The sequence below is a fragment of the Hetaerina americana genome, unplaced genomic scaffold, assembly GCF_022747635.1.
Source record: "Hetaerina americana unplaced genomic scaffold, ioHetAmer1.1.p SCAF_4, whole genome shotgun sequence".
Lineage (NCBI taxonomy): Eukaryota > Metazoa > Arthropoda > Insecta > Odonata > Calopterygidae > Hetaerina > Hetaerina americana.
Window position 1 is genome coordinate 18,715,575 of NW_027286985.1, and position 18,260 is coordinate 18,733,834.

Here is an 18,260-nt window from a genome sequence, read left to right on the forward strand (position 1 = left end):
TTTGGCCTTTGCATCGGACTTTCAACTATGATATTAGGGTGGAAATAATTACAAACGCCCCAGCCCTAGATGGAAAAACTCCCACATTGAAAGTGGGATTCAAACCCACAACCTCTGGGTTGGCAGGCAAGGACGTTACCCTATCTCACCTGGGCTGGACAATAAAGATGTAATCAAATGATTTTTAATATTTTATGGTGAAGAAAATTCTTTTCATGGGTACATCCAAGTATCCTTCGAGCATATTCTGATGCACTTGGTGTATTTTGGCTTAAAGACCTGAAATAACAGGAAAGCTTTTAGGTTTAGTTCTGTTTTTGTCTATGGTAGATTCTCCAAAAAGTTGTGAAATCCATTCCTGGTTGGTCTAATATTATATCCTTCGTGGTATATCAGCAATAAAGATTAGAGTAGGTCAGCATTGGTTGACTAGGTTTTGAGATGGCCACAATTACTAGGTTATAGGGTGGATGCATAACTTATTAAATTCATCAGATCTGATCATTGATAGCCTAGGGATCATTAAAAGTGACTGCAGTACTATTAATTAAATCTGTATCATATTTCCCTTAAAGCTCTTAATGCAGCATCAACATCCTAAAAATGGGAGGGGGGAAATGTATTTTGAAATTACAAAGTTCTTGGTTGAAATATTATGCATTGCTGCAATGTGGGCATCATGCCGATGACATTTGGCGATGTTAATTTTCAGTGACAATGTTCAATAAAGAATGTATGATGCCAGCCTTCCATAATATGTTGAAGGTGTGACAAAATTTAATGCTTCATGTTATGTTTCTGTTAGTGCCATCCGAAGGAATCTGAATAGAGGATCTTCATTCAAGTAAGATTTTTACATAGCCCATAGTTTACGTAAATTGAATCATTTCAGGTTATGTTTAAGAAAAAGTTTATGTTCAGAAAAGTGACATCTACTTATAACTTAAGATAGTTCAGTTCTTGCAAACTTCTCTTCCTCTCTCCTATGTAATCCATGCACACCATTTAGTTTTCTAAAATTATAATTCCATGCTGAGTGCCCATGAGAACATTTACAAAAACTTTATGGAAATAACCTTCGTCTCAAACCATCTAGAGGAGATCTCTGATCTTTTACAAATGTTCATGATTCTCTCCCAATAACCAAACCAAAAGTCAAACTTCAATCCTGCTCCATTTTTCCCAACCCCAAATATCCATTCTTTCAAGATTAACCCTTTATTTTTGACAGCAAATAATTTTCCAGTACTCCAAATAACTCCATTCATGGTGAGACAATCAGCATTAAATGAAATGAGTCCATGGAGGTATGCACTGCTCTCATGGAATTACTTAAAGATTTGGGAAATATGGGACAATGAGTTTTTGTGGATTAACTTACAGTATTTATGAAGGATAAATTTGGCCTGAAGATTTTGTCAGAATTGATGTAATTCCTATTGCAAAAAGTTTGAGGCAGCTATATGTGAGGACTATAGAACAATAAGTTTGATTTGTCGTACAGTTGAAGTGGTTCTCAGGATCATCCATTGGAGGATGGAGAGCAAGGCAAATGACTTAATTGGGAAATGATGAGCTATAGTTAAAGAAAGGGGTGAGGCAGAGCAGTCATGAGAGTACTAATAGAGAGGACCATAGATAACAGAGCGCTTATTTTTTTTTTGTTACATAGATTGAAAGACTTGAGTTCGATAATTTGAGTGAATTAGGTTAAATTAACGTACATGTCTGCATGTAATGTATACAAGGTATGATCAAAAAAAGACCGGACTGATTTTATTGAGTGCAAACCGTTCAATGGATCAAACAATACACTGCGCAATCTAGCGACACATCTGACGGCTTAAACAAGAGGTGTTGCATTTGTTTATGTTGAGTCTGCGCAGCAGCAGCGGTACGTGTCTTAACCTGTTCGTTGCTGCGTGCTTTGGCAGCAATGTAGGAGCTAGAGGAACAGTGTGTGTGCGTGAAATGTTGTTTCAAACTTGGCAAAAGTACTACGGAGACATTTGGAATGATTCAGCAAGCCTTTTTTAATGAGGCTATGAGTCGAAGCCAGTGTTTTGAGTAGTACAGTTGTTTTAAATCGGGCAGAACCGAGAAAGATAAAGGTTCTTGAATGGGGCGGCCTTCCACTTTGACAGACCCTAGGTCAAATTGGTGAAGTTTGGTGTGGGCAAAATGCCATTTAATTGTCGCGGAGATAGCCGAGGAAGTGAACATTAGTTTTGGATCCTGTCAGACATTTTGGGCATGATGCACGCCGCATCGAAATTCCTGCAGGGGCTGACTTATGAACAGAGACAAAAACGTGTGGACATTAGTCAGGAACTCCTGAATCGGGCCAATGCCGGCCCAGAGTTTCCTAAAACCATCGTGACTGGTGAGGTAACCTGGGATTACGGTTATGATGTTGCAACATGGGTGTGGAGAAGGATGGAAAACAAATGAGAATGTGCTAGATAGGGTGAGGGGGAAGAGAGAATTTTTGGGAGAAATCAAAAGAAAGCAGGAAAGATGGATACTAAGTGTTTAATGGGCAATCAGGTGATGGCAGGGAGAACATTAATGAGGAAAGGAAGGAGGATGTGACAATGAAGATTGGCTTAATGTAGAGTAAGAAGTCATGTTGTTTTTTTTCAAGAGAGGAAAGTAAATATATTGTGTTATGGTATAGCTGCGTTCCATCAAAACCTAGCTTAACCAGTAGAATACCAATCACAACGCCAAACAAGCAATGGGATATGGTGGTCTCCATAGATTCAATGGAATTGTTTGCAAGATTTCACAATTGTCTAACACTTTAGAGAAGTTATATACATCTCTACTGATCTGTGAAGGTGAGTCAGTTGTTGTGATCAATTGTGTCTCACTTCACCCTTCTCTTCTCCACATATTTATTATGAACTAGGAAAGGAAATGGAGAGAGGCAATCCATTTTTGTACCTCATGACTGTCCTGTGCAAAGAGGAGCTTTCACATTTTGAATAGTGAAAAACGAGACAATAACAGACTTGGTAATCAAGAAAAAGTATCCAACTGAAGAGATATGACGGTAGGACAATAATTGGTAGCTGCAAGTATAGTATGTCCCAAAAAACAAGTGTGAATATTTTTTTCAGCAATGTTGTCTCATCCAGTTTCTATACTGACTATGGACAACCTTGTGCAAAATTCTGCATTTTTTTTACCAGGCACCGAAATCAATATTGTTCATTGAGCACTTCTTTCACATTGGGTGACATCATCATTTAACCCATGAACTTCTAAATACAATTCAGTTGCTAGCTAGCCTGTGATGCCATTGGGAAGTTCATGACCCAAGAAAGTAAGACTGAACTGTCCAACAGTAAAGATGAGGGAGTTAAGGGTAGATATTATTAAAGTAAAACCTTTAGGGATTGAAAGTGGATGATTAAATGGGAACGCCTACTATTTTGATACCTACTTAGAGAGAAATGTTAAGACACCATGACTGGAAAATGCTAATGCATGGATTGTATGAAATGCTATTCCCAGTGATGCTCTCCTAGATAAATATTTCAAAACCAAAATAATCAACGGTGTACGCAAATATTGCGGAGATCAGAAACCCAGTATTTTACCATTTTATTGAAGAAACTAGTAACTCTGTTGAGGTAGCCACGTTGGTAAGTGTTGACATTCACCAGATGGGGAGCAATGAGGAGTGGCCGGACAATCGTGGAAAAATAAAGTGCAATACCCATGGATCACTTAATTCCATGAAGCAGTAGAGGAGGCCTAATACAGACTTAGTGTAATTTCTGGCAATTTGAATATTCCCAATGTAATTCAGTTTGGAATTTGTTGAAATTCCAAGATCCTTTACTGATTGCACACCATTGAGAGGGATGGATTTGATGTTATATTTGAAGCTAAAGGGTATTTTTCCAGCAAAATGAACAATGCTGCATTTATTTGCACTTTATTTTAATTGCCACATATTAAACCATTCAGAAGTTATTTTCTGGCATCTAGCAGTGTGTGACAGTCTGAAATTGAATTATTTCTTTAAATACAGCCATTAGCATAAAGAAGGGTGTGGGCTTGTGGGGGGACAATTAGGGAGGCAAGACTAATACATATTTTTAAACTAGTTTTTACGTAAAAGAAGATTGGGAAATATGAATTTGCTCTTTCAGTATACAATATCAAGCAGGTAGGAAATCTGAAATATTTGTTGAAGTTCCATCCACTACTAACAGGAGGAAAGGGCAAGAGGTTTAGCTGAAACATTGCAGCCATGTTCTCCTTAAAACTTGCTGATCATAGAAGTAGCCCTTAAGGTGCCTAATCATTGCAGCAAGTGAATACATTTTCATATACACAAATAATTTAATTCTGTGGTAGCTTGTTCTGCTGATATGAATAGGTCTGTAATTCAAGCCAATATTTTTGTGGATTTTGCATGGAAGTTTAATTGCAGTAAAACCTGCTCAAGGTGACCATTTGATTTTTCTGAGAGGTGAAAATAATCTTACAGGAGGAGTAGCGAACATGAAAGTCCTTGCAAAAGTTAAAAACATGTAAGGCACAGCTTAATCAGCTCATTTAATTCTATAGTTTACATCTATAAATTTAACTTAAAAAAGGTCTTTACAATCACAGTTGATACTAAAACATTAAGCAACTGCTAGCCCCTAATCAGACTAGCTGAAAAATTTTCTGTAATTTTATCTCTGCAATTATCAGCTCAAGTGCAACTGATCTGCAGATGCAACAAGCTATGCTGAATGATTTCTGCCCCAATTTCATAGGAGCTAATTGACAAAGTAAACACTACACTAGGACTCCTGGCTTTAGCAGGTTTCTGTTGTATGTGCATTCCACCTAAGATTTCTATGCATTGCCATCGTCTAATTGCATCCACCTTACCAAGCAGTGAACTATTCCATTTTTTCAAAAAACCGCCTCTTAATAATTCTCATAATGTTTTCATGGTGCTTACTAACTTTCCAATCAAGACATTTTTCACAGATGCCCCATACAGCCACCTGATGGTAAGCCCATTAAGGAATGTGGTCAGTGGGTCATTTTGTCCATAAATGAAGCCCATTCCTTGAAGTTTAATGTATGTCAATTCATTAATGCTGATAAATACCTAGTCATGCAGGACCAGCTAATTACTCATGGCTTGGAATATGTAGCAATACATCTATTTTCAACTTTTATCACTAAACTTGACTCAGAAACCAGAAGCTGGAAAGGATTTCTTAAAAATACTGGAGGTGTGGAAGACAATGATAACTGACCAGTTTTTATTTTAGAATTTCCCTTTACACTTTGAATTCTTTCACTTATAGTATTTATTATGGTAGCCACAATGGAAACTTTGTAAACCAGTTATAACTAAACTATCTGCGTGGGAAGACAATTAACTGCACATTATTTAAATCATGATCTGCACTAAGAATCCTCTTAAAAATGAAACCAATCATATCCAGTTCTGAGAAAAAAATCTGGTAAATGATACTAAATAGAAACCAGGCACTCCTTGTACTTTCTGTTGAAAAATCCTTTTTTAAGATAAAAAAAAACATGTTTTATATGGTAAATCCAAAGTTAATTACGTATGCTGTAAATTAATGTAACCAATGGCAGGTGTTGCAAATATTCTTACAACCAAAACAGCTGACATATGTTTGGGGACACCATCCAGGTACTTCTTGATTAAAGAACCTCTAAATTAGTTCCTAAATAAAAACATCACTTGGAGTCTATTTTTCCACAGTGAAATAAATAATTCACAAGGATAATGTTTTTTATGACTTGCCATGCATAGCAGGTACTTCCTTTTTGTCTGCAAACAAGGACATGGAGAGATTAAAACCTTTCGGTAGGTACCTTTTATTAAAATCAATAATTTATTGTCAAAATAAATAGAGCATTTTACTATCAGTATGACTTTGAAAGTACATGTTCTCTTAAAGTAGTGTATTTTCACTGGGGGATGAAATTTTTGTAGGCAAGCAAGTGACTATACATACGAAAGCGACTCAGTAATGAGAATTTATCTGGGCCAAGGAAAAAGTTAGGATATTCCAAAATCAATACCTGCAGTCAGCATCAGAAAAAATTGGTAGAAATAAACATGTTGTGGGATGGCAGCAAAGAGAACACTGTATTACGTTTGATTACACAAATGCTCAATGCTGTTAATTCATATTCCTATGTTAGTATGGTACCACAGGGCACACCAGCAATGTATACCTGTATTCACAGCCATGCTGATGTACTCAGGAGAATGAAATACGCAAATGTTTTTACAGCACCATTCATCTTTCTATGGGATGTTTTAAATAAAAATCTTTTTTACTTGCATTGTTCTACTGTTATTTTTTAGCAACCCTCTCTTCAGTTTCATCACTGGAAATATCTTTTTTCAGCAGAAAGTCGATTGGTTTGTCATAACCCATTAATTTTCCATAATGATTTGGATCTTCAAACATTCTTGGGTCCACAAAGAGAGATGAACCCTTTACTTTAAATGTGGTGAATAAGCCAGGCACATCAGGGACGACAACTTCATTAGCCAGGAATGACACCTGAAAATATTTTTGAATGTAAAACTTCATTTTTTGCTCAGCTAAACTAAGAAATATCCTAAAAATGCAATTTTAAAAACTTTTGACTGGATTTTTGCATATAGAGTAAATACTTCTTCAAACAAAAACAGCAAGGAAATAGTGATATCATGGCAATTACAAGCTCAGGCCCATTTCTCAAAGCTATGTGGTCTTGTAGATTGCACACATAAGTCAGTTGTGCCAATATGAAGTCTACTGATTGCACATAAGAAACATGTTGATAAAAAATGGCACAGCACTTATTACTTGCCTAAATTAAACAGCAAGCAAATCAGAAGTTTTGCATTACCTACATTTAAGGCTGCTTTAAAGAGCCTTTAACTAAGTCATAGCTTGGTGAAACAGGCCTCATGAACAAGTTATGGTTAAAACTTCATAATTACACTGATTGTCATTTCATTTCTCAAAATTATATCATAGAAGGTATGGAAAAAGGCTTAAAAAGAGATGTCATATATACTGATTTCAATAATTATTTTGACACTGTTAGTCATGAGCTTCTTCTTAAATGGTTGGATGCATTTAGACTGATTGGTACCTCACTTGAATGGTGGAAAGTTATTTAACCAACAGAGAAGTTGTAGTAAAAATTAATGCATCTAAAATTAAATGCTTCTATCCATCATCAGACGTTCCCCAAGGATCCTAGATAGATCCCTAATTATTTAACTTATTTATAAATGATATTAAAATGGCATACTACCCGATTTCTTTTCTTTCGTAAGCCAATAACATATTTTTTTTTCCTTTCAATCAATTGATGAGCACCTAGCTCAGCTAAACTGTCTAAATAGGCTTAAAACCAGGGGTGAGCATAACTATCTAACTTTCAATTTAAAAATGCTGTTTTGTAACATTCAGCTGTCTAAGGAGTCCACAGCATCAATAATATAGACTGTCCAATTATCCTATTAATAAATATTAAAGCCCTAGGAATAATATTTGACTTACAGTTAATATTCCATCAACATTGATTGAACAATTCCATAAATTTGTTCAATCTAAAGCACACAAATGGCAAGGATTTATTTTCAGCTCCTGTAAAAACTTATACCATATAGTCATTTAAAGCTTTGCTCATCCCATTTGTTAGTTCGCTCTGAGATGACTGCTTAATCAATCAATTTATTTTTTCCCAAGGAATTGCACAAATATAGGACATGTCAAAGAATATATACAGCTGCTAATTATAGTCGCAGATATTCATTTACAGAGTAGAATATTTATTTACTTTGACAAATTCGCAGTTTTTTTTAAATAATGACATTTTATTGGGATTCCTCATATTGTCAGGCAACTTATTAAAACGATGAGGCCAGGTGCTGAATTTTTAGTTCTTACAAATGATTGGTGCAGATTTTTAGAGATTCTGGTATTAAAAGTAAAACAATCTTCATTGCTATAGTAGAATTGGATGTTGCCCTTAACATTAATATTATAGTTTATTCGATGCCGATCAATACCTTCATCCATTTTTCCTGCTTCCATAGGATTTCTCACAACAAACCCCTCTCTTCGCCCACCATACCAAGTACTTCCTCATTTGTCTTCTTCTCAGTCCATTTCACCTTCTCCATTCTATTCCGCACCCTCATTTCAAAAGCCTCCAGCCTTGTCTATCCTCCTGCTTCAATGACCACGTTTCCGCGCCCTACATAGCTACGCTCCATATCAAAGTTTTTAAGAGTCAAACTCCATATCAAAGTTTTCTTAACATCCTTACTCAACGTCCCCGTCATCAACTCCCTGCTCCTTGTGAAAGCCTCTTTGCCTAGCGCAATTCTTCTCCTTACGTCCCTACTACTTTGACCGTGTTGGTCCAAAACACTACCGAGATACGTAAACTGTTCTACCTGCTATAGTTTTTGCCCTCCTTGTTTTATTGATATTGATTCTCATCCCATATCTGTTGCCCTGAATTTCCAATTAACTCAGTAATGTAAGATTTCTGCCGTCGACGACGTCAGCATTTGTACATATTGAGAAGTTGTTCCTAATGCCTAATGGGTAAATTTTCTTAACCGATGCCACCTATTTAAGGACTACTATATTTATCATTTTGTATCATCATCTGACATGTAACAAATACTACAATTCTTATATTCTGTTTACACTTTTTAATTTGGAATATTATTTAATAAAGATAGTGTCCACAATAATAAATCTAACTAGGTATGTATGGGTGCCTGTATACCATCTGAAAATGTCTTTCATACATTGCAAATCAAAATTCTTCTGAAAATCTAAACAATTTTAATTCTCAACAACGAGTAGGTATCTTTATGTAATTGATCCTGAATCTCAATGTTTTTCATTATCGTGCAACTAATTTATGTATCGACTTTCTATTTGTAAAAGAGTTATTGCCGCCAACTAAATATAGGACACAATAAATATAACAGTAATATACTTCAGGAGAGGAATGGCAGAGAGGAAAAAATATATATATATATGTGTGTGTGTGTGTGTGTGTGTATGTGTGTGTGTGTATATGTATATATATATATATATATATATATATATATATATATATATATATATATATATATATATATATATATATGTGTGTGTGTGTGTGTGTGTGTGTGTATGTGTGTGTGAGTATATATATATATATAAATATATGTATACATAAAATTATTAATTTATTATCAATTAATGATAACTATATGAACATATGGTCAGGCAGAGTCAATAGCCATTTATAAAGATAATAAATGCTATCTTACTTCTATACATATTTTATATGTTGAACCATAATACATTTCGTGAATAAAATAGCACAACGTAATGTCTGTGTTCAGCATTAAAAGCAAGGCACATAAAATAAGATAACATGAGAAAATGGGTACTTAAGAACAGGACAGTGGCATATGCAAGAGTGCTTCACATATGGTCCGAGGTTCAAAGTGAGTTACTAACCGAGTTGCTGATTCAACTGACCTTCTTTACTCCGAGGAAAAATGTCAGCAAAGTAGCTGTATATACTCCTGTTTTGGCGTTATGATGAATATCAGTCACATATTTTCTCGTAATTAAATGGAGCAGGACAGGAGTAACGAAGGTGAAAAAGCCGACAAACGTTGCAACACCAATTAGTACTCCCGTCCCCCCAAATTCAGACGCATGTTTATATAATATTGGTTGGGATACCAAACCCGCAATGCTCGAACACAGCGAAAAGACCTTCACCATTCTCACTTGTGGTGTCAAGTTACCATGGTACACAAGGCTGTCCTCGCCTTGTAACGTGGAACTATGAGCCACAGTGACCCTGGGAGCAATATTTTGCCCTTCGAAAACGGGATATCTTTTCTGCAATAAATCGCAAGTATGAAACTTTTGATTGAAAGTGAACTTCAGAAATCATCCATTACTGAATGGTCGAAACCACTTACCTTGTTCCAACATGTTGTATACGATGCATTCTGGCAAACGTTCCGTTTAAGATAACATTTTGAACTATGCAGAATAAATCGTTCTAATAACGGGGTAAACCTACCTCTTAGTTGTACGACCTTAGTAATTTGTAACATTTTGAATGTTTAGGGACACTTCATACATGGGAATCCTAGTTAACTCATAAAATAGCTTACGTAATTAATTTGAGCTAAAAAATTAAAATGTTCATTGCTTGAAGGTAATCCTAAGACAAATATTTGTAATTTATTTGAGAAATGAAATCAAGTTCGCAACTTAAGAATCGCGTGTGGTTTGTTTTTACCGTAGATTTGTAGATGGCAGGTCTGTACATCATTAAAGTTGGACGTGTTACAACAACTTCCCAAGAGAATTGATTCGTGTTTATTTTCGTTTGTGGTTATCAAGGGTATTAATGAGTTCCTCTAGTGAATAAGATGAACAAAGATACTTCAATGCGTAATGTAGAAACTGAATTCAAGGAAATAGACTCAATTGGAGGTTGGGCTCATGTATTTCAGGTGCGATTTAAGTTTAAATTGTTTTGGACAAATGAACGTCGTCCCAAGTTCAAGGACAAAGAAAATCTATTACATTGGTATATTACCAATGGTTTTAGTTATCTCTTTGTCATACATTAATTTTAGTAATGATTAATATGGCTTAGTACTTTTTTGTAATTTTCACTTAGAGTGTGCTTATTTGTAGAAGACAGCGTCGGGCTGCCCTACTTGAAAGGGAAAATTGATTTAATGTTATCTATGTTTGGAAGTAATGGTAACTAATTCTTGTTATAATTTTAGCGTATCCGAAATGAGTGCAACAATTACGAGTTCACGTTCACTGAAGCAAAGAAGGTTCAGAATAAAAATTTGAACAGGTACAGGGATGTTAGCCCCTATGATCATAGCAGGGTCATTCTTAAAAAGGGCCCCTGTGATTACATCAATGCAAGTCTTATTAAAGTAAGTAATTAAGTAACTTGTGTTGCCTTTCTAAGGCCGTTTCAATATGTAACAGTGTTTTAAGTGTGCGGTTATTGATATTTGCAGATGGAAAAGGCTCACCGGCAATACATCTTGACACAAGGCCCACTTCCGCAAACAGTTGGTCACTTTTGGATCATGATTTGGGAACAAAATTGTAAAGCCGTCCTCATGCTCAACCGGGTAATTGAGAAGGATCAGGTGTGTAGTGAGTCGACTGAATTATTTCATAGTGAGAAATAATTTTTAATGGGCAAACGTTTTTACTTACAAAAATTATATTTGAATCTTTTCACTTATCGAAATGAAGTGTTGTGAATGAGAACATCATTGATATTTGTTTGTGCATAAGTTAATTTTCTAGTTATCCTTTTTCTTTAATTTTGAACTTTCCCTAGTTTGTTTTAAAACACCTTTTTGTAGTTAGTTTCGATTTTTCCCAAAATGCATAAAATTCTTGAATCATGTTAAACTATTCAATAGATGTGTGTGTTACTATTTGAGCACCTTTCTGGTAAAAGTTTTCCTGAACTTGTGTTTAGAAACTGCAGAAAGGTTTTAAGCTGGTTTAATGTGCTGTGTCATTTCTTCACCCAGTTGCGTCAATATTGTGATTAGGTTGGAATTCTTTGCTTCAATTGTGTCCTGGGTGTACTTTAAGGTAGCGTTACACAATCTAACGTAATTTTGGCAGCATATATCAATTGGCCTGAAATTTGCAATCTAAATGCTGAAGACCAGAACTTTTCATTGAATATCCGTTGCATACATTATTGTAAGTTAGTTTATGGACAACATAATTAAAATGTGATGAAAAACGTCAAATTTTAACTACTTACTTAAAAACTTAAATGTAGATCATTTAACAGCTGGTATGTTTGCCGGCAAAAGTGGGGCTGCTACCCAAATGTAAAAGAAAAAAGTGATGGCTCATTCCAAAACTATATAACTAAAATGGCTGCTTTGCCCAGTATGGTACCATGCATTACCACCGTGTGTGCATCAGTGTTTTTCAATTTGAGTTATACATACCATTTTTGTCATGAAAGAATTTTTGAGGATGTTAGTAAAGATTTAAAATAACACATTTGCATAGACATTCAAGTTGTAAATTTTTATCACGATGCAGGTAAAATGTGTGTTATTAAGTGTTTTGTGAGAGGAAAATATTCAGTGGCATTGCCTAGGCAAACACCAAGTGTAGTTGCCCTTTATAAAAATTGTTTAACTTCAAATTTCAGTTGATAACACCTATTAATATTTCTGTGAAACATTAAGGACATATAACAATTTAAACTGATTGCTTTTCCGCATACTGTCAAAAATTTTCCAAAGTTGAAATTCAGCAATTGTTGCTCATTTAAGATGGCCTTATTTTCTTTTGATTAAGTGTTGAATTTTTTACAGGTGAAGTGTCACCAGTATTGGCCCCTCGGAGGAACCTGTGATTCGGATAATGTGATGATAATGAATGATGTTGGACTCAAAGTTGAATATGTTTCTGAGACACACTCATCTTACTATACTACCAGAATTTTAAGGTATCAATTTACAATGGCTGGGGCATTGTAGGTATACCTGCAGTTACATGCACCAAAACTAAGTAATTTCAAAGTTTATAAGCCTCTGATAAAAGGCTCTTGAAGGTTCTGGACATCAGATATACTTGTGGAGGAGTGTTGGTTTTTTTAGGTTAAAATTGGAATACTGCAATTAAGTGTTCATAACTATGTTGTATGATTCATTTATCCATTCTAATGAAAAATTCTTTTCTGAGGTATTAATTGTTTGTAGTGAAGTATTTTATTCAATTATTTGGATAAGTGCTCAGCCACAACTATTTGCCATTAAAAGTAATAATGACCAAGGCTCAATGTCATAAATTAAATTGATGATTGATTGATTCATATTTGGTGGGCTGCCATCCATTAAATCATCCTGAAGTAGAAACTAGGTCTTTCTGTGGAAATTATTTCTAAAGTAGCATAGTTTTCATCCTCTTTCCTCTGCCTGCCCCTGTGGAAAATAGGCATATGAATTTTAGCCTCTGGCAAGACACTTCTCAAATTTATCGCTAAAAGTAACACTTTATTGGCCTAGTGATAGGTTAATTTAGTATTTCATTGAGGCACCTGACTTTAAATTTCATTTTGGATATACGTACTTCAAAATATTTGCACTTCTAAACTTAGCACACCTCAATGGTTTGGTCCTTTGAATTGTTTCCTTTACATGGGTGTGAGCACTATTTACATTTTTAAATAAGTACTTCCTTAGTACAGTTTGGTTGATTTTTTGGATATGTAATCCTTTAAAATAAATGTTTTCAGTTAATTGGATAATTGAAGTTATTTTCTTTGTAGCAATTGATGTTAACCTGATGAAAAAAATAAAAATAGTCTTATCTCAAGGTAATTCTTTCCAGGTTAACTGATTTGGATACCCAAGACAGTAGAGAGATCTTCCATTTTCATTATACCACTTGGCCTGATTTTGGAGTTCCTCAAAGCCCAACTGCATTCCTAAAATTTCTGATGGTTGTCAGAGAAAGTGGGGCTTTAGATGAAAATGTTGGGCCCCCTGTGGTGCACTGTTCTGCTGGAATTGGTCGATCGGGTACCTTCTGCCTGGTTGATTCTTGTCTAATTTTGGTGAGATATTCATGTTAAATTTACCATGCTATTCTAATAAAAGTTTTCATAAAATCCCTTCAGAATGAATTTCTATATCACTCAAATAGCTTCTAAGGGTAAAAATGTTTCTGATTGCTGAATTTCAATACTGAGATGTGCGTTGCTCTGTTCACTGATACAAATGAACTATTAATCCATCAATATTATTTCATTATCATTGTTATATGCTAATGAATAAAGTAATAGTTTATCAGTTCTGATATTTATGGAATTTAGTCCTTTTTTAATTAAGTTAATATGGCCATCCTACTACATCTTCCTATTTGAGCTTTTATTTTGAAACATGTTTTCCAACACACAAATTAAGTTGATTATCAAAAATTTATAGATACATTTTTAGCATTACCAAAACTTGTGTTAGCAGTCAAATGTTAATGAAGCGTCGCAAATGTGGTTATAATAGGGGTATTAAAGAACAATCACAACACAAAATCTGCTCCAAAATATCATGATATGGGTAAATTTATGAAATAAATACATCTGAATCTGTCTTGCCAATTCTTTTGTTAAATTTTTTTTGTTTCTAATTATTTTTTTTAGCCTTCTTCCCTTGATATCTCCTTTGGGCTATGAACCCTTCCTTTCATATTTTGGAGCCTTGTTGTCAATACTTGAAAGGCTCAGTCATCATTGATGGGAGACATTTGACAAGGAGAACTTTTGTGCTGCTGCCTCCCTTCATATGTAAATTTGACAGAACTGCATGCAATTTTAAAAATTGAGTGTGTGCAACTCTGGTACCAATTGAGGAAAATCTTCTCGGCAACTTCTCCCTCTCAGTGTTATCAACTGCTACAGGACTCAAAAACAGTCACTTTTTCCATCCACATCCTTATTTCCACAAAATTTTAATACTTGTCACTTCTTCATTTTCACTATTTCTCCCTTCTCACCTCAACCCTATCTCTTTGATTTCACTACCTCCTCTAACTATGTAACAGTAACACTTCTTTTTGTATATGTGACGTATCACCTTCTGCAATTCATTGCATAGTGTGTACGTTGTTGCTGATATAAACCTACAAACGGTGGATTTTCACTTTCTGTTCTCACATTTTATCTGCCCAAATTTAAGATGGGTTTTTGGGGATGTAAACTAAGCTTCTTATGTAAGAGGTACCATATATGCCCTAATCATTCAATTCATTGATTAACGTTTACATAAGTTAATATTCATTTAATAATAGTAGCTATTTTTTATATTTTTCTGTAGACTCTCCAGGTTCTATTAAAATTTGCTTTCCCTATTAAACATGGTTTTTAATAATTTGGTGATATATTTTGATATACGGCAGTTTGAATTCTGATAATTGTGGGACTTGTTCTTTAACAATTTGGTCAACACCATGTAAAGTAAGTCATCTGAAAAGGAGCTGTAAGATCCTACCTAAATGGAATTTTTATAGTTTATCACATATGAGGTGATTGACAAGTTATAACAAAACTGCTTTTGAAAGAGCTGTGAGCTCGTGTTGCAATTTTTGATGGTTTTGTGATGAATCGGTGTTTTGCATGTTCATGTAAATGCAGTATTATTCATGTGCCTCAAGTGGCAGAGTTTGTGCCCTTGAGTTGGTTCTCTTGCAAAGATTTAATAGTCATTTCAGTGCCGAGGCTTGGCTCTGTCAAGTCCTAAGTAAGCAGGGCAACCAAGGGGTTGAGCCAGAAGTATCAAAAGTGGGTGAATGCCGGATGAAATATTTGGTCCCGTGAGGATATGTGGATCTTTTATGACCTAATCTGATATTTATTTAGATCTGGCCAGGCTGGGTATCAAATGTTTTGGCTTTGCCAATTCAAGGTTTGCCAAACCCTTAAGTGTAGGACAACTTCCCTTTTGCCTCTTTTCATGTTGGATCACTCACAAAAGAAAAAGAGAGTTTTCATCTATGGAAAATGGGAGACATTAGACTTTTTAGAACACATGAATTCCATCTCTGAACATCAACAAAAAAACCTAGACTAAAAGCATTAGTAATGTTTTTCCCTTATTTTGTATTTGCAAGCTGTGCTAGGAAATATTTAATAAAAATTTTCGGGATATCGGCATAATATTTAATTTGGAAATATCAGCTGACTGAATTTTTATGCTTGATGTTTAAAGTATGTTCCTTTTTCCATCCTTTTTTCATCTGCTTCAGCTAGGGAATCACCCTGCACCATATTATACCTCACATAAAACTAAATTGTCTTATTATAGCACGTCTAGACATAATTTTCTCAATATAAAACCATATCTAAGGCATTTTTTGTTTCACTTATAAGATTGGTGACATTTCTTCTTTGAAATACAAACATGAATAAATATTAGGCAGTACACATGTGAGTTATAATGTTTCAAAATTATCATATAGTTTGTATTGTATATTTTTCTGTTGTTTAAATTTTCAATCAATTTATTATCATCCTATAGATGTGTATAATATGGAAAGGTAAATTAAGTAAGAATTGATACTACCTGATGTAACATCATGTGTTCCTTAAGCCAAATTATTTAGTCAATGTATGTAACATCAATCAAATGCTTCTTTCTGGAGAGAGTAAATGGTTGAGTTAGATGCTATTGAGGAAAGTTCTGCTGATTTTGTGAAAAATAAGCAACATTAAAAATCTGCAGAATTACTTTTTGTGGGATTGTATCATAGTCATAAAGTATGCTCTTTTTGATACTTGTATGAAATTACATGCAAGTTTATTTCCCAACTGAATTTTTTTCTTTCTAAGGGATAGAGATGGTGCTTGATGTATGTATATTTTCTATTTTTAAATCATAAATGAAATGGTTGGTACAAGTTTTTATTCTCAAAGAGGAATTCTCTCTAAATAAGTGTAATTTTAGAAAGCTGCCTGCCATCCTAGCAAATTAAAGATGTTGCATCTGGCAGAATTTCCAATTTAAATCCATAGAAACCAAACTTAGTTATAGTTTTTGGTCATATAGGCCATTAGCATTGTAATTTTATAAAATTTAAATGTAATTATTTTCAGTGCTATTCCATGGCGGTAATATTATATTAGTTTCTCTCTCTTTCAGATTGAAGAAAATGGCATGAACACTGTTAATGTGATAGACATTCTTTTAGAAATGAGGAAATCTCGTATGGGATTAATACAAACTCCTGATCAGCTGCGTTTTTCTTACCTTGCTGTCATTGAAGGTGCCAAGAAATTTTTGGATAAAGACACGGTTAGTGTAATTAATTTTTACATTTTGTTTCTCAAGGGAATGAGAGTCACTATTTAAGCCAAAAGACATTGTACTCTTCTTAATTAAGTGAAAGGTGATTTCTCAAACTAAGATAATAGACAATTCTCTTTTGATTGCATTTGTTTTTAATAAATATACAAAATCTACATTCACAATGTTTATATAATTTTACCACTCCAAATGTTCTTTTTTAAAAAATAATTTTTTTTACAAGCCCATTTCTTATTTGTTAAAAAAATTTCATGTAACACTGACATGCTAATGCATGAAATTTTACTATCCTTCCCAAAAGTAAATGATTTACTTATTTTTGAGCTGATATATTATCTACGTGCTTCACAATCTCAGGCTGTATCACACCATAACATATTCAGAGTAAAGTAAATATGAACAGTGAAACCTAAAATTTAGGTAACATGAATTTTCATCACTCTCAGTTTAACATAATTTTTTTAAATGTCCATTCAATAATCTGGATGTGTCTCCATATACTAGGGACAGTCCAATGAAAACCAAAAATGCCTTAAAGCACAGTCTGCTAGAAGCTAGCATTTTATGTATTGTTACTGCCATGGCTGTCGTAGGAGAAGGGCGTAGTGATAACTCGGAAGTGCATGCCCTTGTTAGTGTGTGGACTGGTTGTCGTAGCGGGTGTTCAGTTTATTTTTGACTGCTCCTTGTAAACCATTGTGGAAAAAATCTTTAATTTATGACAGAATTGAGTTTCCTAGGTTGTAGTCTTCAGAGGGAGGGAGTGCGATAAAAGAAAAGAAGGAAAGATAAAAAGAAAATGAAAAAATTCCCTTCAGTTTATTAACTTTTCTAAACCAGAATTTTTGTGTAGTCATGCTGCCTACCAGGAGTGGTGAATAGATACCAATGTCTCCTGTGAGCCGTATGGTTTGTATGAAATTTAACGAATGTTGGCCTGAGGTATTATTTGCAACCCACACGTAACAGCACTGTCCCTACCTCAAATTTGTATGAATCCTGCTTTTTAAAATATTTTTTACTCGAGGTAAATTTGAGGTTTCACGATATGTAAACAATTTTAGTTGGAAGATTGGAATTATCTGAGAATATTTTAATTTTGAAGTCAATATTTGAAAATTTTATAATGTTTGTTCAATAAAAACGTATGCACTGCCCACTTCATGGAACAATACATAACGGTTTAACAGTCCCTCATGATTAATGCAGTACAACTGTTATATGTCATCACCATGCTGCATTGTAATTTGATCTTCGCATGCAGGCTGCCTCCTGTTCAATTGATAGTTTCACTTCTCCTTAACTGATAACAGCCAACAAATATAACAAGCAATAATGCTATTCAAAAGAAAAG

At 34.5% G+C, this 18,260-nt stretch overlaps 2 protein-coding genes across 4 annotated transcripts in view; one reads left to right on the plus strand and one right to left on the minus strand.

Moving 5' to 3' along the window:
• Nucleotides 1-4,551: 4,551 nt before the first annotated feature.
• LOC139692285 (transmembrane protein 70 homolog, mitochondrial) lies at nucleotides 4,552-10,309 on the minus strand. Of its 2 annotated transcripts, XR_011701728.1 has the most exons (4): nucleotides 10,007-10,309; nucleotides 9,552-9,923; nucleotides 6,232-6,566; nucleotides 4,552-5,821 (listed from the first exon to the last, which is right to left on the minus strand). XR_011701728.1 is itself a non-coding variant. In XM_071590371.1 (3 exons), the coding sequence occupies exons 1-3, from the start codon at nucleotides 10,142-10,144 to the stop codon at nucleotides 6,354-6,356; spliced, it is 723 nt and encodes a 240-aa protein (XP_071446472.1). In that variant the 5' UTR covers nucleotides 10,145-10,309; the 3' UTR covers nucleotides 4,553-6,353. The 2 variants fall into 2 exon arrangements, 1 of the variants encoding a protein (XP_071446472.1); XM_071590371.1 differs by having other exon boundaries at nucleotides 4,553-6,566.
• A 59-nt stretch (nucleotides 10,310-10,368) lies between these two features.
• Ptp61F (Protein tyrosine phosphatase 61F) overlaps nucleotides 10,369-18,260 on the plus strand; it is a 30,949-nt gene continuing 23,057 nt past the window's right edge. For both annotated transcript variants that reach the window (XM_071589784.1, XM_071589783.1), the window contains exons 1-6: nucleotides 10,369-10,549; nucleotides 10,832-10,993; nucleotides 11,081-11,215; nucleotides 12,422-12,555; nucleotides 13,440-13,665; nucleotides 16,742-16,894. In XM_071589784.1, the coding sequence (XP_071445885.1) occupies nucleotides 10,466-10,549; nucleotides 10,832-10,993; nucleotides 11,081-11,215; nucleotides 12,422-12,555; nucleotides 13,440-13,665; nucleotides 16,742-16,894 (894 nt within the window). In that variant the 5' untranslated portion in view covers nucleotides 10,369-10,465. The remainder of the gene's footprint in view (nucleotides 10,550-10,831; nucleotides 10,994-11,080; nucleotides 11,216-12,421; nucleotides 12,556-13,439; nucleotides 13,666-16,741; nucleotides 16,895-18,260) is intronic.

Bases quoted from the DNA above. Each gene is read 5' to 3' on its own strand.
- LOC139692285 (XM_071590371.1), bottom strand. From the start codon at position 10,144: ATGTTACAAATTACTAAGGTCGTACAACTAAGAGGTAGGTTTACCCCG. The intron at 9,924-10,006 runs GTAAGTGGTTTC...GATTTATTGCAG, and splicing joins ATACAACATGTTGGAACAAG to AAAAGATATCCCGTTTTCGA. The intron at 6,567-9,551 runs GTCAGTTGAATC...AAATATTTTCAG, and splicing joins TTTTCCTCGGAGTAAAGAAG to GTGTCATTCCTGGCTAATGA.